Source organism: Delphinus delphis, chromosome 16, assembly GCF_949987515.2.
Source record: "Delphinus delphis chromosome 16, mDelDel1.2, whole genome shotgun sequence".
NCBI classification, from domain to species: Eukaryota; Metazoa; Chordata; class Mammalia; order Artiodactyla; family Delphinidae; genus Delphinus; species Delphinus delphis.
In genome coordinates this window covers 24,978,913-25,000,453 of record NC_082698.1, presented here as the reverse complement: position 1 = coordinate 25,000,453, position 21,541 = coordinate 24,978,913, and the positions used below count along the sequence as shown (strand labels likewise).

The following is a 21,541-nucleotide window of genomic DNA, read 5'->3' as shown; positions in this document are numbered from 1 at the left end:
CTTCTCCCCTCCTCTGGGCACATGATCACGTGTGACTCCAACGACAACCCGCCTGGGGAGGGGCATCTCCTCTCTCCCCGTGGAAGAAAGGAGAACAAGAGGCTCTGAGAGGCCATCACAGCTGGGGAGCGGCAGGGCCAGGTGGACCCGGTACACTGCTGCCGGTCTCAAGAGCCTTCTTCTGCCTTGGGAGAGTGAGGAAGGCGGGGGCGGGAACACAGAGGAAGGGGTACAGAGAGGATGCACTGAGAGGTGTCAGGACCACAGTCCTGGTCCCCTGATTCCTCCCCAAACCAGGGAGGGTGGGCAGGAGATGTGGAAAGAGTACCGGCCTCTGGAACCAGAAAAATCTGGGTTCAAGTCCTGGCTCCAGCTGTGAACCTGTTTCCTCATCTGTAACATGGGGACAAGAACATGTAACTCCCGGTGCAAACCTCTCTCACAAGCCTGACGCGTAGCAGGTACAGAGAGAGCGATGTTTTTCCTGCTGGTGAGAACACACATTTGTATCTCATTTTGTTGTTTACAAAGCTCTCGCCCCGCCCACGTGTCATCTAAGTTTCCAAGACAATCCTTGGAGGTAGCAAGATCACGGATTAATCACTCTTCCCTTTTTTACAGATGAGAAAGAGAAGGGGAAGGTACCTGAGTGTAGCCAGTCGTGTGCTCAGTAAGCAGCGGAGCCGGGGTGCGAGCTCGACACCACACCTCCCACTCCCTGTGGCTTTCGATTGCTCCACACCGTGAACCACACTGTGATGAGTTTCTGACGGTTCACAGCAGTTGCTTGTTTCTTAATCCTTTGGTAGCCAGTAAAGGAGAGGGCTTTGGTTGGGCCAGGTGAGCCTCTGAGCCGAGTAATGCTTTCCTCCCCCAGAGGGCCTAGGCCACTTTAGGCTCTTAGTCTTACAGCACGGGTGAAGAGAGAAGGGCTCCTTTAGGCAGGACCGCCACGTGTGGGTGTGCAGACTGTGTACTCTACTACCTCTATGGGCGCCGTTCACAGAGAGTTCACCGTTCACAACGGCGCCCCTGGAGCTGTGCGACAACCCTTGTCTGTAGGCTTTCTGCTCCCCATCACCAGATGGCCTCCTGCCTCTCCCCACCCGCCCCAGACAATTCCTCTGTACTATTCTTTCCCTTCCTCCTGTAGTACCCGCCCCATCTGCCTCCCTCTTGTCCACTCTGGTACTTTAAGATTTCAGGGGAACAGACGTATGGAGTGAGGTAATCAATGTGCACCCCCTTCAGTCCTCTCCCCCAACCCTCTCCCCTACTCGCCCCTCTTCCCTGGCTGCCTTCTTCTGCTCATCAGCCCCTGGATTTTTCTCTCCATTGAGAAGCTACTCTGGGGAGTGTGGGTGAGGGTAGTGTTCTGAGCAAGAGAAGGTAGCCATGAGGATGGAGTTTGGGCATGTGTGTGAGAGACCAGCAAGACCGGGCAGGTCGTCTTGACCACCAGGCCCAGAGTACCCTGCTTCCAGAGAGGAAAAGAGACATGCTTGGTGCCCCGTTTCTCCCCAACATGGAAAGTCAGCCAGCCCTGGGTTCAAGTCTCATGAGTTCAAGATTTGGGTTCATTCAAGTCACATGCCTGTCACATACCCAACCAGCTGCATGACTTCGGGAAAATTCACCTAACTTCATGCCCCTCAGTTTTCTCCTCTGTAAACCGGGCTACATTAGTCTATTGGATTGGGTTGGCCAAAAAGTTCATTCGGGTTTTTCTGTAAGATGTTATGGAAAAACCCAAACAAACTTTTTTGGCCAGCCCAGTAAAATGCTACAGGTAAAAGCCATTTAGTAAACGCTCTGTGCACACTCATAGTTGTTTTTGATGATGATTATAAGATCTGTTGCAGCAGCCCAGCACCACTGGGTTAGTCAGCAGGTGAGGTTCACCTGGGCAGCGCGTGCCCTCCTAGTTCTGTGTTTCAGCTGGGAGCTTGGTAGCGTCAACGATTAAGAGCAATGACCGCTAACCCTGGGCATCTGAACCGCATGACCATTATATTTTCTGTTATCTCATCTGCTCCTGACCATAACCTGTGAACTATGAAGAGTTTTCAGGAAAACCTGCTCCCCAGATGCAAAGATTGGGGTCAAGAGAAATGAGGAACGAGCCTTGGCAACAGGAGTCTGGGGAAGATGGCCCGCCTCCTTTGGTCCATCTTTGCTTAGCCTCGTTGGCCTTGCCAGCTCTTCCCCCACGCACACGGGAGAGGCTTGAACTACGACTTACTCTTTCGGGGGGTTGACATCCTCCGGTCGGGCCTCAAAGAACCGAAAGACTTCATCACACTGTGAAATATGGGGTGGCAGCCGGACAAGTGCCTGTGGAAAGACAGGAAGAAAGGGCATTAGGCCTGATGAAAGTGGGAACAGGAAAACCCAAAGCAGGGCCAGCTTGGGCCAACAGTGATGGGGGAGGCGCGAGGACTGCGCCGAGGAAGACACAATCAATCAGCTACCCACCCACCCAACCAGACAACTAATCAAGGAATTAACTAATTAGCTAACTAATGAAACAACTCTCCATCTGTCCATCCACCCATCCCTCCCACCAACTAACCAACCACCCAATTAATGAACTAACCAACCAGTCAACTGATAAAATAACTTATCGGTCAACCAATCAACTTTTCAACCATCCAGCCAACAATTCAACCAACCAACTATCTAACTAGCCAGTTAACCAACTAAACAACCAGCCAAACAAATGAAAAAAAAGGGGGAGGCCATTAAACCCTAGGTCTCAGGGCCCTCAAGAACGACTTATTCTGCATGAACCCTGACAGAATTCTCTCTTGCCCACGGAATAAGTCCAAGAGCCCTAGCCTGACAATCCAAGGTCTTTTCCTCCTGGCCTCATCTCCCACCAGCCACACTGCAGCTGCACCAGATGTCCACGGTCCCTAATACCCACTGCACGGTTATTTAATGACAAGCTGATGATTCCATCAAGGACAGCAGGGTTCTATGGCAGAGTCTGATAGGACCTGGGAAGACTGGGATAGGAGGTGGTTTTAGGAAAGTCTCTTTGAAGCTGAGTCCTGAGGGTGGGTAAGAATGAACTGGTCAAGGTGAGGGCGGGGGCCGGACCAAGCACGGTGGTCCTAGGAGCTGAATGAGGTTGGTGTGGCCTGGTCTAGCAGGGCCTTGCTTAGGCCAAGCTGAGCTGAGCCTGGAGGAGCAGAATAAGCTGAAGGGTGTGGAAAGGCTTCTTAGAAGAGCGGGCAGGAGCTCGGCCAGAGGGGTGTGCAGGATTCAGACAGGCGGGAGGAGGTGAGCGTCCTGAGGAGGATAACTGTGCAGTCAGGGGTGAGGGCCAGCTGTGAGCTTGCATCCAGGAGGGGTAAGCTTGCGCCGCTGGAAAGGGAGGGATGAGGGTCAGAGGTGATCAGTTTCCCGCTGTGCACCAGCACGGACTCCACACCTTGCAGCCTGGGCACCTGGACCGCTGTCTCGGCTCAGTGCAGCGTGGAGCGGTGGGGAGAGGGTTGATCCTTTAGTACAGACAGGCAGGGGAGGTCACCGTCAAAGCAGGGCTGGGGAACGGAGCCAAGGGAACGCTGGGCTAGAGCCAGGAGAAGGAAGAGGCAAACCCTGGGCTACGGAAGTGTGAGGAGGAACTGCTGATAAGGAGGCTCCGGGGCGGTGGTCAGACGGGAGCCCGTCTCGAGCATGTGCCTCTCCAGGCCCCCTGCACCAGGGCTGCTTCAGGTGCAGTGACCCGGCCTGGCAGCTCCCCTGTGCCAACCATGCTGGGCCTCCATGAGTGTGGCCACCGGGAGCCTCACGATGGTCCTTGTGAGGGCAGATCTCATCCCCGTGTTACTGAGGAGACAGAGGGGTCAGGGAGGCCACGTGGCCTGCACACAGGTGGGAAAGACGCTGCTAGAAGGTAAGCTCCATGCGGGCAGAGACTTTAGTCTGTTCTGTTGACTGCTATGCCCCCAGACCCTAGAAGAGTGCCTGGCACTCAGTAAGTATTTGTTAAACATGAATGAATGAATGAGTTTGGTGTGCAGAACCCCTGTCCAGTAGTGGTGGGACATGATAATGCGGCAAAAAAAGCACATGTGGTCGTGGGTTGCATTGACAGAAGTACAGTGTTGAGGAAGCGGGCAGTGATCACTTGCTTCTCTGAGTTGCTCAGGTAACAAGTTAAGTGTGGCATTGAGCACGACGGCCCTTCCCGAAGCCAAACCCACACCTGGGCAAGATGGGACAAGACCTGACCTTAGCAGGTAAGACACACTGTGTAACTCCCTGCTGTTCCTTCCAGAGCCTGTGGCTTTCCAAGGGTCTCCAACAGATCCCATCCCCATGACCAGGAGAGAGATTAAAAAAAAAGAAAGGAAATTAACATTCAATGAGCAAATACCACGTGTCAGGCACTATCTTCGGCTCCCGGACTCTCCAACCATCCAACAAGCATGGAGCTTTCAGTGTGTGCCCTGGTGGTACAGGCATGAGCCAGACACAGCCCCTGCCCTCACAAGTGCACATCTGATGATGTGCCGTCCAATTCTGTCCTGGACACACCCATCATTGCTCCCATTTATGGTGGGGACGCTGAGGCTCCTGGGGGGCGAAGCCACGACTAAAGTGGCAGAGTGAAGCCCTGTGCTCGACGCAGGCTGGGTGGAACTTACCCCCAGAGTGTTCAAGTTTTCATTTAACGCACATGGTATGTGCTGTTTTCTCCCCCAGGAGAGAAGGGCAGAAGGAAAGAAAAAGTGAGGAAGAAGAGAGAAAGAGAGAGACAGAGACAAAGAGATGGAGGGAGAGAAAGACAGAGAGAGACAGAGTCACAGATGGAGGGAGAGAGAGGCAGAGACAAAGAGAGATGGAAAGAGAGAGAGAGAGAGATGGAGTGAGAGAGACAGAGACAGAGAGATAGAAGCAGAGAGAGATAGAGACAAAGAGAGAAACAGGCAGATATACAGAGAGATGGAGAGGGACAGGGAGACTGAGAGGGAGAGGGAGAGACATACAGAGAGAGACAGAGAGAAGCGGAGCTCAGGCATGTGCAGACAGCAAGGGCTGCTGGCAGGAAGCAGGAGGGTGCCAGGAGGGAGCACTAATGGGCCGGGATGGGCAGGAGGCAGGAGGGAAGTGTTACCAGGGGCCCAAGCTGTGTGCAGAGTCGCTGCCAGGGTGACCTCCCTGACCAGCAGAAGGCGGGGGTTGGGGAGGGGGGGAGCGGGGCAGGCGCCCTCCCACTTAGGCACAGAGCTGCTGGCCATCTCCCCCCGCCCGCAGCAGCAGTGAACACAGGGGCTCTTCATGCCGACAGAGACCGGCATTCCGGGGGCAGAGGACGCGTGGGCTGGAAGGGCCTCAGACAAAGAGGCCTTTTGGGCGAACCGCTGCGGCATCTTTATTTAACAGGGAGCCCCGAGGGGAGCCGCGTTGAGGGCTCGTCCTGATTTCAGGCTGACAAGAGGCTCTTGGCTCAGGGCAGCTTCCATCAGTGCTGCCGCCAGATCCAGCTCTGGCCAAAATCATTTGGCAGGAGAGCCGGGTGCTGAGCAGTCAGTCCCCACGGCCTGGGCTGGCAATGGCAGGCAGAGCCGGGGAACCCCCAAACCTAGCTATTCTTGGAGGAGCAGGTAGTGACCAACACATGGGCATCTTCAGGGCCACCACCGCCGGCTCAGGCCTAAAACTCTGCCACTGGACATTCAGGATGTATGCCATGGGGTGGTTAAGTCAGGGCTAGGCAGATGGGAGTTTGAGTCCTAGGTCTACCGTTAACGGGCTGTGTGATGCTGAATGCCTTGCTTGCCCTCTCTGAGCTCAGTACGATAGATCTCACATGGCGCCTATCTTTTAGGAGATTCAATGAGATCATGAATATGAGGAGCCTAGCACAGTGCCTGGCACTGAGTAAACAGTAAAATTTAGTTACACTATTGTCTTCATTATCATTATCCTTTGGGTGAAAGCAGTGAGGTATACTAGAAAGAATGGGAGTCAGGAGACTTCAGTTCTACAGTAGGTCCAATTCTGCCGTTATATACTTGCTCCATGACCTTGGGCAGCCACTTCACCTCTCTGGTTGTTGTTTCTTCTAGGATAAAATAGACTAGCTTCAGAATCTCAAACCGTATCTCATAGAACACCTGTTTGATGAGATAAAATCAGTTCTGTGGGCACATGTGAAACGGTGCCTTGTAGATCCCCATCTTGGTCTTGGTGGGCATCATGTTCATTAGCACAGCAAAGGCTCTGAGAAGTCCTGCAGGCAAGAAACCTACAGAGCTGTGTTCAGGCCAGTACTTATTAATAATGACGACATCCTGGGAATTTGACTCATTTAATCATCACATTAACTCTAAGAGATGAGTATGACTATGATTCCAGTTTAACAGAAGAAGAAACGAAAGCACAGAGAGGTTAAATCATTTCTCAAGGCCATACAGCTAATAAGTGGCGAGATTTTGAATGAGGTGTCTGAGTCCAGAGCCTATGCTCTGTCTGATCTGCAACTCTGTACTTCCTCCAGCATTACCCACAAGTCTCTGACTGTGGAGCTGGTTTTCCAAACAATTCCTATTGACAGCCCATGGAACACAGCTAGGCAAATCCAGGCCAGAGACATTCTGAAGTTTCTTCTAGCTCTAACAGTCAATGGCTCCAGGACTGCAAACAGCACCACTATCAGTGAATTCAGTGTCCAATCTATCACCAGCCCGGTCTTTGCAAGTACAGCAGTGGCATGGGAGGGGGCCCCAGGCAGACTGTGCTCAGACCCTCTGCTTCGAAATGATCTCTCTCCACGAAGCCCACCACGCTGGGTTATGTCTATCCCAGGACAAAAAGCAAAGTTCTGCATTTGTCAAAGCAACTGGGGGTGTCCTGCTCTTTCCACAGGATCAAACATTGTCCTATTTTTAGCAGCATCATTTTGGTTTCTAATCAATGAGAATCTTAGAGTAAAAGCCCAGCGACTCTGGGTGGGGTAGGGGGATGTGGTGGGGAGTGAATGGGCTGAGGGGGCTGAAGTCCTACCCATTTGGCCTCCACTCTCACCCCCGGGGCTGCTTCTAACCTGCTCCGGACTATTCCTCTTAGATCAGCATCTCGGAAGCTGGGGGCTCACCGAACTTTTATAAATCAGAGTATGTCAAACACACGAGTTCTCTTTTTGAAGGATCTAAGAAGCGAATTCTTTTGTAATGGAAACAGTGCTCAATTCGCAATTGCAGTTTAAGGCATTTCACAAGGGAGCCTAGTAATTGGGGCCTTGGGGACAGGTCACCCTCCTTGGAGGTTTCCTCTGCTTGTGTGCGATCTTTGCATTGTGTCGTCAGATACTGCCTGGCCTCCCGCATGGGACCAGGCTTCCTGCTTGTTAGTGAAGACACAAAGGTAACAGATGGGGCCTCCAGGAGCTCTTGGTCTGGAGAAGATGAACACACAGAAATTACCCTCCTATGGAGGGTAAGTGTGCAGCGTGGAGGCGTGCACGGAGTATTCTGGACAGCAGGGGTGGCCAGCTTCCTCCGGGGAGGTGGAAGGCTTCTGGGAGGGGCATCGTGGGAGCCAAATACATCCCCAGGAAAGGGATTAGCACAGGCCAAGGGGTGGAAGTCTAAGGGAGTCTGGCTAGCTGGGCGTGGCTGCACTTCTGCAGACGGGGCTGCAGGGCGGAAGCTGAGGCTGAAGCAGCCCATGGAACAACCCCACAGACGGCCCGGCTCAGCCGGTCAGAGGTTCTTGTGGAGCCGATGAGGCTCCTCTGAAGGCCTTTAAGTAGAAAATGGACACAATCAGCTTTATCCCAGGCTGGAAGTGCTTTCTTCCTGGGTCTGTCTAGACCAGAGGAGATGGAGAGATTCTGCCACCTGGGTTTCCTCAGAGCACCAGACCACTCAGGAGGCCTGAACGCATCCGTCTTGGCTCTCTGCCTCAGTCTCCCCCATTAGCAACACATGTGGCCCAGGCCTGCCTTAGAATAAGGGGCACAAGAACAAAGTCACTCTCCCCATGTCTAGGACTGAGCATGCCAGGGAGCCCTGGTGCTTCTGTTTTTTTTCTTTCTTTTTTGCGGTACGCGGGCCTCTCACTGTTGTGGCCTCTCCCGTTGCGGAGCACAGGCTCCGGACGCGCAGGCTCAGCGGCCATGGCTCACGGGCCCAGCCGCTCCGCGGCATGTGGGATCCTCCCGGACCGGGGCACGAATCCGTGTCCCCTGCATCGGCAGGCAGACTCTCAACCACTGCGCCACCAGGGAAGCCCCCCTGGTGCTTCTTAAAGGAGTCTGTTTTTCTTGCAACATGAACCTTTTTCTTTATTAAGGTGAGAGACAACGATGGGCTATGGTGGAAAACTCCCATGGTGGGAGGGAGAGCGGCTGGGGCTAAGAACCTCCACGAAGTAATAGCCAAAGTTTTCGAATATGGGAAGTGGGGCTAAAAATTAATGAGTCTGGGAGATGCAGAGGGTGGGGAGGGGAGATCCTTACCCCTTCAGGGCTGACATCCTTGTTAGGCTTGGAGTCCCTCCCCCAGTCTAACTCCAGCCAACCTCTCATCCCACCTACAAAGAGAGCCTTTGGTTCTGAAAGCAAGCCTCTCGTGGACAGCAGAATAATAGAAGCGGCTCGGCTTTTTGGGTAACAAAAAAATTCTAGCTGCACCCACCAGGAAATGGAGACTTGTATAAACGTTGTTACATGGCGGAGGGTACGCTGATTATTCTCAAACGCTCTTTCGCACTGCCCCCTACCCCTGGATATTTATTTTATCCCATAGACAAACACTGCAAACATGTATTTCACACGCAGGAATGGGGTAGATGGAGTCATTTATGGGGTAGATTGTTTGTCCGAGCCCCTAAAGTATAGCTCACACTCGTTAGTGAGATGAAAGTCTTCAAATTGTTGAGACCACAGAACCATTAAACATTAACCGCATAACCATGTTGACCATTAAATTAATTTATGGAGTTGCAGAAAAGCGTTTGGAACCCTTCTTGATAGACACTGGCCCTCAGGAGCCACATAAAACAATCACCTGGCTGGCGCTTGGTAAACTTTCCGTGACGCTCATCCAATCTGCTCCGTATATGTTTAAAATTAACCCTGAGATCTGGGCTGCGAAGCTGCCATCAGGCGGCGGGACTGGCTGGCCGGCGAGGGCGGGGACCCTGAAGTCTGGGAGGGTCCGCTGCACAGTCAGACTTTCTATATCTGAGTCCCGGCAGAGGAGCTGGCCACTCCGTGCACAAAGCCGGTTTCACAATTTTGGGTGCATTTGAATCCCCAGCAAATCCCAGACTCGGAGCCCATACCTGTCCAGCAGGTCCAAGGAAGATTCTGGCCAGCCAAGCAGAGCTGCATGGGCAGGGTGCTGGAAACAAAACTCCAGAGGTTCCAAGCAGTCCGAGGACAGGTATGGCTGGCCATGGAGTGGACTGCACGTGGCCCTGACCATGAAGTTGGCTGTGGGGGGCAGTGATGCTGAGTGAAAGGTTGGATCCTGAGTGGTACAGACTGGACTAGTGGGCAGCAGGGCTGTGAAGTGCAATGCTGGGCGGCAGTGACCGTGGACTGCAGCTGAACTTATCCCTAATGACCATTCCAAGGTTACTCCAAGGTCTCAGACAATTAGACCACAGATCCCAGCTTTCTAGTTCAGCAGAATTAAAGGTCACTTCTGTACTGCCCTGCCCCCTCTGCCATTCTCAGAGTAAATTACTGCCTGCAAGCCGTCTGGCTGCTTGGTGAACCCATGACATTGCTCCTTGTTGCCTGTCTCTGAGTAGTTCTCATTTGTGCTAATCAGGTTAGGAGGCCCCTCCTCTTGCAGACCCCACTTAAATGGCTCCCCAGCCACCAGGAGCACCACGGGGGCTCCGGAGCCCTCATCCCGAATCAAGGGTCTTGTTCAAAGCCTGATCCCAGGAGATAAGATGTTATCGGTTTCCTGCTCCAGACGACCCAGAAGACGGCATTTCCACAGAGTCCAACTGCAGATGCCTTGGGCTCCAGCAGCTCAGGGAGGTCAAGGCTGATGTGAACCATGAATCCCAGCTGCAAGAGGCTCCCCCCCTGCCCTTTGCCCCTCCCCCATTAGCTCTGCCAATTTGTTTAATAACTGCTTGGGAAAGGAATAAAAAGAAATAAAAGCTCAGGCTGCAGTCATCAATTTAACCAGAAACGGCAAATGCCCTTTAAAGAGAAAAATGAATATTGATCTGAAGAAGAGAAGCTTCTGCCTTCAGGAAATTCATCATCGGGGCATCCTTTTACATTAAGGCAGAAAACGTGACCAAGTATGATCTGCATAGCCATGAAATTCAAACTTGGGTTAATGAAGAGTATTTGGGAGTGCTTGTCTCCCCATAGTCTTGGGAACACCAGTTACGAAATTGAGCAACTTGGTTCTTATTTAAACATGTTATTGACAGGCATAATGATTCCAAATTATAAAATATTTGTTCAGAAAGGAACCTTACGGTAATAACTCCATGTAGGGACAGAACATTTCAGAAGTTACAGACACTGTGACATATATTCTCCTGCTCAACCCCTTGCATGAACGCTGTGAGACAGTTATTTTTACCCTCGTTTTACAGATCAGGAAACTGGGGCTCAGAGAGGTAAAGCAACTTGCCGAGGTCACACAGCTAGTTGGTGGAGTGCTGGGATTTGACCCCAGCTCTTCTCAGTCTAATACCAGCACTCACAACAAAACATCCCCCACTTGCTTCTCCTCAAGATTCTTGAGTCAGACTCCACAGTAGTTTTCACGTAAATAGGAAATTCCATCTCCATTAAAGCCAGTGGTGCCCAGTGGTAACATTAAATTGTTTACGCCTTGTAATAATAATAACAAAAAGCTAGTGTCCACTGAATGTTTCCTCTGTGCAGACACTATGTGCTGCTGCCTTATGCCTGTCAGGTCACTGCATCCTCATGACCACCCTCTGAGGAGGTACTACTCTCCTTCCTGTTGTACGGTTGTGGAAACTGAGGCTCCGGGAAGTTCAGTAACTTGCCCAAGTTCACAAAGCCAGCAGGGTTTCAAACCCAGGCGGTCTGGCCATCTGGAGGCCATGTGCCAAGGCCACTAAAGTGGGAGCCTCTCATCCTCACTGCAGGGGCCCCAGGGGGTCCCAGGCTCCAGACAAAGTGGAAAGACAAACAGGCTCTGCTTCATGACCTTGCAGTTGCTGCCAGTCTGCTCTTCGGCGTTGACTGTTCTAATGCATGTACGTGCACGTGCCTGCATGCGCGCGCGTGTGTGTGTCTGTGTGTGTGTGTGTGTGTGTGTGTGTGTGTGTGGTGAGCATTTGCATCTATAAAGATGTATACACGAATATTTGTATCTATCAAGACTTCTGTGAATAAACAAATATGCATTTTGGATGCTACTGAACTCAGGACTGATTCCAAAAATGTCCCAAAGGGAATTCAAAGAAGAGTTCTCCTGTATCCAGCAAAATGCCACACACAGAATCCCTTCAGCAGCGGCCCCTTCACAGAGCTCCCAAGCTGGTGGAAGTGATTTAAAGGAGTGTTTTGTAAACACGGACCCATCATGAAAGGAACAGAGGCTTCAGCTGTGACCCTGGCGGTCCTCATGCCCCAGAGGCGGCCTAGTCACGGGGTGACCCCTCCCCGAGGGACACCCACACTTCTGGCCAGGAGATGCCAGGCCTCAGGATGCATCTGCTAGACCACAGCAGAGGGTTTTGTATAGACAACCTTCCTTCACAGATGGATAGACTCTCTGGCAGATGGACCACCCCCTCCCCTGCCCCAGACACACTCTTACCCGGCAGTACTCATCGATGGGCTTCAGCCGCTTCACAGCTACGTCCCGGATGTGGCTTCTCCGGAAGAGGATTTTGCCTGGAAGAGAGATGCTCGTGAGCTGGGTGACTCTGGGTAAAGCTGCCACAGGGACCTGGGACGCTATCCTCTCATTCCCTCTCCCTCGGCTTCTCAGCATCTTAGCTGGCCACCAAACACCACCACCTCTGCCTGTTGCCAAGGAAACAAGAGAGGAGTGGTCACCTCTCCCCGGGGGGTTAGGAGGTGCCCCAGGCTGAGGGCCCAGGACTTCTGGGGCAGACGAGGAGCCCCGGAGGCTGCCATCTTGGCCAAATCACCTTGTCTGGGTCTAAAGACAGAATCCATGCCCTGATGCAGATGCATCTCTCAAGTGACCTCGCAAATAAATATAAAGGCTGGCCCACCCCACCCCTGTGTTGTTTCCAGGCCCATCCCTCCTTGAGACATCGGCATTCATTCCCGCCAGCCTGGTAGGAATTCCTATTCTTAGTTAAGTTGGGTGGCTATTTCCAGGGCAGGCTCAGGCCAATACAAGGGAGCATGGCTGCCCCAGCCTGGCTGGCCTCCAGCCGTATGGGCCCCTGCAGCTGGGCTGGTGTGCCCCTCTACAGGTATGGGCAAGGCTTACGGAAAATGCCAGCCCCCAGACCTTCCCAGGAGGCTCTTCTGAACCAGCCAGATTCAATTATAACAAACAGATGAAAGCACAGTCCTTTCACAGCTGGATACATTCAGAATCTGAACTCCTTGGTCTGACACTCAGTGCCTAACACAGCTGACGTCTCTGTGCCCAGTGGCCACCAGTGTCTAGGCCAATGCCTCCTTTTCAGAAGCTTGACTGCCGAGCTGGGGGTAATCGCGCTCTTTCCAGAACACCCACACATTTCGTCCATTCCTAAGACACTCAACACATTCTGACGTGTATTACAAACATTTGTGAGCCCCTCCCACCAGAAGCCTGTCTGTCTCATCTTAGGGCCCACGGAGCACAGCACGTGGTGAGGCACTCACCTCACAGCTATAACAGGCATCTATTGTCCAAGACCACCCATTGCCCTCTGGAGAGCCTCCCTCATCCATTCCCTTGTGGGTTCAAATGGGGCCAACCACACCCCCTGGCAACAATGGTATGCGTGCGATCCAGCATAGCCACCCAGAGTCACAGCGATGGGCTCAGAGATGGGCAGGGGACCCAATGTGGGCCAGTGAGGGTCAGCCCTGAGGCTTCTGCGGGTGTCCTCTTCCTCCCACGGTTTTCTCCTACAGCTGCTGAGCTGGCAGGATGAAAGCCTGAAGCTCCTAGTGACCATCTTTCTTATTGCCTAAGAAGGAAATCAGCCAAGAGAAAGAATCTGAGCCTGGCACAGAGTAGGTGCTCAATAAATGTTTCTTCTCTCTTCTTCTTCCGTCTTTTTTTTTTTTTTTTTGGCTGCCCCATTCAGCTTGTGGGAACTTAGTTCCCTGACCACAGATTGAGCCCGCGCCCTCGGCAGTGAAAGCGCAGAGCCCTAACCACTGGACCACCAGGGAATTCCTTCAATAAATGCTTCTTGAATGATTGAAAAGCAGAGCTGAGAGATGATGAAGGGCAGATTCCTTTGACATCATTTGAGCAGCTGGATGTAGTTGTTCCTCTGAACCCAGGGTCTACCTGGTACTTTCCACGTATATAAAATAATACAAATTTTTTTAATTGAAAGTTGTTGGAGTTGGATTTTCATCACTTGCATTAGTGGAGTCCTAAATGAGATGAGTCCCATTGCAAGTGAACAAATATGCAGACTGCACGTTAATCTACTTAAGCTTCTTCTATCGAGGTCCAAGTGGAGTACTAAGCATTGCCTTGGTTTAGGTTGTTGAGGTGAGTGCAAGTGGTTTATTTGGGAAGTGATCTGGGAAGTACCAGTAGGAGTGGGGAAGTAAGGCAGGGCAGGCGTGGAAGTGTCCTTCACGGTGGGTGGCGGCAGCTCATTTCTGTTGAGGAACTCGGGGGATCATGTAGAACAGACTGCAGAGGTATCCCAGCCAAGGGCGAGGAGGCTGGGGTATTTATCACCCACTCCCTGCTTGTTTCTGAGCTTCTGAGAGCACTGCTTCTTGGGAGCTTCTGGCCGAGTACGCTCCCGTGGCTAGAACAAAGCCCCCGGTTTTCCTGTAAGCAGGCTTTGGCAGGTAGAGGAGAATGGAAAGGGGACCTGGGGGGCCCTGGAAGCAGCTGCTACAGCCATCCCTGACTTCCCCGTCACCACAGGTACTGGTCACCAGTCCTGTTCCAGCCAGACCATGGAGCATCTAACTCATCAAGTTGTGTGCGACTTGTTGCACCTTTGTGTCTCTCATCCCCCTGCACTCAGTGTGAACCAGAGGCCCCTCCTGCAGCTGCTTCTTCCCCTTGGCAACTCTCGCTGCACTCGGCACAGGCTTTGCATACAGCAGATGCCCAATAGGCACTTGCTGGTCCGTGCATCTCCCTCCCTCCCTCTCCCAGATGCTCCGTCAAACTCTCCTTCCTCCCTTTCTCACCCAAGCCTAGTAGAGGGGCTGTGTCCCCGGCAGAGGGATGACACTGCACAGACTGGACAGTGTCATCAAAGAGAAATGGGCTCTTCCACATGTTCCTTTTGAAAGGAGATAAAACATGATTTATCAAGACATGGGAGGGACTTCCCTGGTGGCGCAGTGGTTAAGAAGCGCCTGCCAATGCAGGGGACACGGGTTCGAGCCCTGATCCGGGAAGACCCCACATGCCACGGAGCAGCTAAGCCCATGCACCACAACTACTGAGCCCGTGTGCCACAACTACTGAAGCCCACGGGCCTAGAGCCTGTGCTCTGCAACAAGAGAAGCACCACAATGAGAAGCCTGTGCACCGCAACGAAGAGTAGCCCCCGCTCGCCGCAACTAGAGAAAGCTCGCGCATAGCAATGAAGACCCAACAAGGCCAAAAAAAAAAAAAGACATGGGAGACAGCCACCTTTCCTCTGGGGAAGATGTCACAGGTTTGGTATTCTTGGCCTCTTCGCCTCCTACCCTTTTTCGGTTGCCTATTGCTCTACTGCCCGCGGGCCACAGGAGCACGTGTGCGCAGCCAAGGGGACGGTGTGTGAAATAAACACATGGTGGGAGGACACCCACTCTCTGGACTAACGAAATGACAGGCGGCCCTGGGGTGGGGTTCTGGGCCTTCCACCTGAGCCAGGTAGCTGTCAGGATCTGGGGGCTGCCCAGACCCAGTGACGCCAGCAGCTAAGCTGTATCTCACAAGAACCTGGAGGACTTGCTTGGAGGGACTGGGATCAGGGGGTGGGGTGGTGGACCCCAGACCTGGCTCTGCCCTGTGCTTCTTTCAAAGGAGGAAAATGTGACTTATCCACTCCCCAAAAGAGCACTCCTGCCCTTTCTCATCCCGTCAGAGGACAAAAAAGCAAGCAGAGAGATGGGGAGACAAACTAGGTCACCCCTCCCAGACCCCCATCTCAAGGCTGGCCAAACCTCTCGACTGGGTTTGATAGTCATGAGATATATAGAAACAGATACAGATATAGATATTGACACAGATACAGATATAGATATACCAGATAGGACTTGATCCAGTTGCAGAGACAGAACTAGCAAAAAACAAATAGTTAAGGAACGACTAAGGCCTCCAGAGGTGCAGAAGCTTTGAAGGGAGGGCTGGGGTGGGGAGATGGGGAGAGAGGTGAGAGGGCTCCTCACCCAGTTGGCACGGGACCTCCGCCCTGCCCCTCAAGCCCACCCTCTGCAGGTGAGGCCGCCATGCCTCCAGGCTGGACACCTCCCATCTCCTCCACAAGGCTCGTGGGTCTGTTGCTCAGGTACGAAGTCAGAGGAGAATTTCTGTACGAGCCATTTGCCAGTTGAGTTTTTGGAATCCCAGCAGGGCTTCTCTCCTCCACGCTGAAATCCTGGCAGGAGCAACGTTTTCTTTCGTTGGGTCCTTTTGGCACAGATGCTGCTGGGAGCAGGGCAGGGGGAGGGGGAGGCAGGGAAGATCTGGAAGGGATTCTATGGTCTTGACTTCTCTCTTAGGGATCCCAACCGCATTCTGCAAGCCAAACCGGTGACCATATTAAAAGGGAGAGAGAGAAAAGGGAGGAGGAACAACCCCATGAAGGAAGCCGGGACCACAGGGCATTAAAGGCGTCTTGTAAATGTAATTCAGCCCGTTCACGGCAAGGCCAGGCGAGACTCCTGCCAGAGCCTTCAAAGTCATGTACATGCAGCCCCAGAAACATGATAAGCATCATAAGGAAGATGACACACGGGGCAAGAGAGAAACCTCAGGATTAACTCGTTCCTGAGAGCAGAGAAGAGAGCTGTGGAGCCTGACGGCGTCTGAGCATTAAGTGGAGGGTCCTCTTGTTGCCATTCTGGGCTGGGCTAAGAGGGTGGGACCAGCAGGGTCCTTGGCTGGAGTCCTGGGTTCAAGTCCTGCCTTGGCCACAGGCTGGCTGGGTGACCCTCCATGGGGCCTCTGCATTCTCACCTGGAGACTGAAGGGCCGGGCCTCCGTGGCTGTTCCCTTGGGGAGTCCTAAGATGCATTTGGGGGTGGGGTTATTGAGAGCGGCAGAGGAAGACTGAGACAACAGGTAACAGTAGCTAAGTGTTTCCTCCTGCCAGGCACAGGCTAAGAGCTTTCCATTGGGTTCTCTGGCTGTATCCTCACCACAACTTTAAAGCAAGTGCTTTTATTGTCCCCACTTTGCCCAGGAGGAGTTGGTGGCTCAGAGAGGTTGAAGGACTTGTCCAAAGTCACACAGCTATTAAATGGCTGAGCTGGGATTTCAACCTGTGGTTTTGGAGCTCAGATAGTGAGAGGGAGAGAGTTCTTTGGGCTCAGATCACGTAAGGCCATGAGAACCACTTTGGATTTTCTTGTGGGTGTGATGGGAGTATGATTAACATCTCCTCCATGCCAGGTGCTGGGCTGAGGTCTGGGGAGCAAGTGTCTCGAGGGCTGACTGAGAATGAAGCAAGCAATAATCGTGGAGGACGGGACATGCCAGGGTGAGTGAGATGCACGCAGCCCCCCGAGGTCTCTGCCAACCAGATACAAGTGAATGAATGACTGAGTGAATGGATGAGAGTGAACGGGGGAATGAGACTGAAAGGACCAATGGACCAACAAAGCAGGGAAGGAGAGGTGACCCAGTGTCTAGTGGACTTGGGGAGAAAGAGCTCCCCGAAACAGCAAACCTCCCTGTCCTTTAAAGGGCCCTTCCTGCCCCACCCCCATCCCTGCCCTGGCTGAGCAGGTGCCAGCCCAGTGGGATCAGCGGGTTACCTACCCTCAGAAGCGGGAGGGCATCACCTGGGGGAGGCCGGCTCTGCCCCACACCCTAATCTGGCCTAACCTTCTCACCATGAGTGTCCACTCTGGGCCAGGACACATAGGTGGGGCACTGACTCGGGAAGGTCCCCACGCTTGAGTGGCAGAGGTGTTTCTCCCTCCTACGCAGGATACCAGGCACTTAATGAAGCATCTTAGTGGCACTTGAGGGGTCTTAGTAGTTGGCATTTGCTTCCAGAGAATGAATTATTTCAAGAAGGTGAGAGGTGAGGACATGGCTCCTTCTCACTGGTAGGGAGAAGTGGTTAAAGAAAAGACAGAAACTTCTGAGAACAGTTAACCCCCTAGGCCAGCCACGACCCCAGGTTCCTCCTTGTAAAATGTGGTACCCATGGGGGATTCCTTAAGCAGGAGTCAGGGGCCAGGGGCACAGGAAGAGCCCACCTACCTAGGGAGCGCCCACCCTAGCCATGAAGAGCCTGTAGCAACCTCCAGGAGACAGGCACATGTTCTGACAAATGGGCAAGTACCCACTGTACGGGGCAATAGAGGGCACTGGCTACAGGGGAAATAGGAGAGGGCTGACCTCTTTTGGTCTCTCCAGGCTGATCTATTCTTAGCAGCCTCTCCTCTTCAAAATTCACAGCATGTATACGTCCTCATATAACTCTCTCTTCCTGGCTTTTTTTGCCACCTGGAATGCCATCCATCCATCCATCCATCCATCCATCCATCACTGTCTTGATGGAGGGCCTGCTCCAGTGTTAAGAACACTGCTGTGGACAAGACAGATGAGGGGCCCTGCCCTCAAGGTGTTTACTTTCTAACTGGGGAGGGGATGTGTATGGAAGGGATACAGTATACAATGTTCATATCTAGTAAATAGTGTGGTTACACACATATGTCTCCCCCCACCTCTGTAAAGAGAATATAACAAGGTAATGGGAAGGGGTGTGCCTGGGGGGTGGGGGAATTCAGCTAGTGGTCAGGGAAGTCTCTGATTTCAGTGGAGTCTCTGAGGAGGAGAAAAGCCAGCCACTCAAAGCTCTGGCGCAAGAGGGCTCAGCCAGAGGCAACCACAGAGCCAAGCTGGAAGGTGGAAAGGAGGCCATGTAGCAGTCTTATAAGCCACAGAAAGGAGTTTGGTTTTTTTTCTAAGAACGCTTGGGCCTACTGACCCAGATCCCTCCCCGTCTTAAGGCTCACTTTCCATATCCTCAGGCCTCCTCCATGAAGCCTTCCTTGAATGCCTGCCTTGCCCTCCTCTGCCAGCCTCCTGGACCGCTCGCTGGCAGTCACCCCACTCTCGCCCTCCCTCTCCTGCTGTCGTGGAGAATTTGTCAGGGGGCTATCATCCTCAGGGCCCCCTCTCACCTTCCCAGGAGGGTCCCCTGATGCACAGGCCAGCTCCCCGCCAGCCACCCTGGCCTCCAAGGACACAGATGCTCCCACCCCTCTCCCTTCAGTGCAGCCCAGAGAGCCTGGAGCATCACAGGGACTCGCCTAAGGTACAGGGAGACCACAGGAGGCCCCGAGGCCCACAGACTGCATGTTGTTCTCCACGAACAATGCTCCTGCCCATCTAATTGGATCTGAGGACAGAAAGGAAAGGGGAGTGTATCCGGCTCCCAGGGCTGCCATAGCAAATGACCACCAACTTGGTGGCTCAAAACAACTGAAATTTATTCTCTCCCAGTTCTGAGGCCAGAAATCTGAAATCAAAGTGTCAGCAGGCCACGCTGCATCTGAAGGCTCTAGGGAAGAATCCTTCCTTGACTCTTCCAGCTTCCGGCAGCTCTAGGCGTTCCTAGGCTTACAGCAGCATCACCCCAAGCTCTGCCCCTGCCTTCACGTGCCCCTCACCCCATCCCCCAGCCTGTGTCTCAAATCTCCCTCTGCCTTTCTTTTGTAAGGACATCTGTCTCTGGGTTGGGTGCCCACCCTAAATTCAGGATGACCTCATGTTCACAATCCTTAACTTAATTACATCTGCAAAACCCCTTTTTCCAAATAAGGTCATATTCACAGGTTGCAGGGGTTAGGATGTGGACATATCTTTTTGGGGCCACTCTTCAACCCACTACAGAGGTTATGGGAGAGTCCACAGGGCTGACCAGACACCTGAGAGAGTCTTGGATCCCTAACTGGATTGCAATCACCCTGAGGGGAAGGGATGACTTTCTACATGCCCTTCAGCCCTGGCAATACCTGGCATGGAGCTGGGTGTAATGAATGTGGGTGTTGCCTGATTCCCTCGGGAGGGATGGGGCACTGTCTGGAGAGAGTGGGTCAAGGGTCTCTGGAGCCCAAGGTGGGAGAGACAAGCTGTGAGGATCTGAAAGCTGAGTGAATGGGGGAGAGGGGTCGTCTCTGGCTCTGCAGGCTGATGTGGCACCCAGGGGAGAAGAGACAAATTTCCCAAAGCAATGAAAGGAAAGAAGATGGGAGGGTTACTAGAGGGACACCCCCACCCTACCCGAACCGACATGTATGCTATGGGCTGAATGTTTGTGCCCCTCAAAATTCATGTTGAAACCCTAATGCCCACTGTGATGGTAATTAGGAGGTAAAGCCTTTGGGAGGTAATCAGGTCATGAGGGTGGGGCTCTCATGAATGGGATTAGTGCTCTTATAAAAGGGGTCCCACAGAGCTAGCCCCTCTGACACGTGAGTATACAGCGAGAAGTCGGCAACCTGGAAGAGCGCCCTCACCTGACCACGCTGGCAAACCTGATCTCAGACTTCCAGGCTCCAGAACTGTGAGAAATACATTTCTGTTGTTTATAAGCTACCCAGGCTGTGGTATTTTGTGACAGCAGCCTGAAAGGACTAAGACAGGGTGACATGACACAGGCAATGCCTGTGGGGAGAAAAAAGGAATAATTGATCTTTTACTCCCCCAGCTCTCTGCAGGCTTACAACCTGGCGTGGGTCCTTGTGTGAAGTGGGTCAGTCCAGCAAACGAACCCTGTGTTTGACTGCCCGGATCGGGTGCCTCAGACTGTTGTGGTGCTGACAGATTGATGAAGACAGACGCTCTGACATAAAGAGCCTTGGGCGTAGGAGGACCAAGAGAACCTAATGCATGAAGCTGCTCATGGCTGTTCCTTCACCATGAAAAGCAAAAACAAACGTCCCTCCTTCATTTTCATCCCATTAATTTCAGAGCAGCTGATAGCAAACCCCAACTCCAGGAGTAACGCCAGTAGGCAGGGACCCAAGTTGCTCCAGTGAGAATCATCCCGGGACTTTTGATGGTTTAGAGCATGCAGCTACCTGAAGGGTACACTCTGGGCCCTTAGAATACCCCCCTCAAAAAACAACCAACCAACCTCACAGCCCACTTCTTTGATGCCTCAGGTTATAGAGTCAGAATTTAGTTTCTTCGATGTAAGATTTTGGTTAAGATACAGAAACTTCTCTCTGGAGAATGACAGGGAGCCTTGTTAAATCATTCAGACCTGAGTATGAACAAGCATCAGCTTTTCACTGGACAGGAGGGTCTGGTTAGGGGACAGAGCACAGAGGCCTTGAGGGAAGGTAACATGATGGGCGGAAAGGAGAAGAATGGAGAAACAAAGTCCGCCTTTGCTGCCTTCCCATGTTCAGCTGTCTCCTGACTGTGGCTTGGGGGCAGGCCTCTGCTTGTCTCTCCAGAGCTGCCCCTGAAGCCAGTATGCCACCTCTGCCCTGATGCAGTCTGGGGACAGCAGGCCACCGGCTCACCTGCTTTCAGCCTCTGATGTGGCTGAGATGACATCCCCACTACCTGTGGCCTTGTGCCTGGCCCAGACTGCACTCTGCCACCCAACCCTGCTCCTCACCTGCTACACCTGGCCTTGCTTGCGCTTGATCCGGACCAGTAAAGACAAAGGGCCATGTGGGCTGGGGGAAGGCGGGGGTGAAGCCCAGACGCTGAGGCTGGAAACAGTAGGCACATGCAGGTTCTGGAAGGACATGGTCCCGATGGGGAAGGTCCACAGCCCAGGGGGTCCTGACTCCATGCCCTGAGTTCTGGCTCCCACGAATCTCTCTCTTCCAAATACGTGCCAAGGTCCCGCCCTGGCTTAGAGTCTAGCATGGTAAGCATTTGCGGGTTTTGCCAGTCAGTATTTGTATTGTAGTACCCGAATTTTCTTTTGAGGAACAATCCCTCCTTCATTCTTAGTCTGTATGATTTTAGGAGGGCTCATCTTATCCCAGACTCCTGGAGTTACCAGTCAGTATAGTCCAGCCATGGGCATGTGACCCAAGATGGTCCAGTGAGAATCAGTTGGGGACTTTTGGTGGAACCACCAGAAAGAGAAGTGCTCTTTCTACAGGGCCTGCTAACTCATAAACTGTAAGCCCCAACTTGCTAGGAAGTATCTTTGCACATTCCCATCACCATTTGGGGAAAGCCTATATAAGAATGAA

At 52.7% G+C, this 21,541-nt stretch overlaps 1 protein-coding gene across 1 annotated transcript in view; it reads right to left on the bottom strand.

Annotated features, from left to right (window-relative positions):
• SH3PXD2A (SH3 and PX domains 2A) overlaps positions 1-21,541 on the bottom strand; it is a 248,907-nt gene that overhangs the window by 117,424 nt on the left and 109,942 nt on the right. The window contains exons 4-5 of the mRNA XM_060034134.1: positions 11,793-11,869; positions 2,243-2,334 (exon numbers count right to left, since the gene is read on the bottom strand). Coding sequence (XP_059890117.1) covers positions 2,243-2,334; positions 11,793-11,869 — 169 coding nt within the window. The remainder of the gene's footprint in view (positions 1-2,242; positions 2,335-11,792; positions 11,870-21,541) is intronic.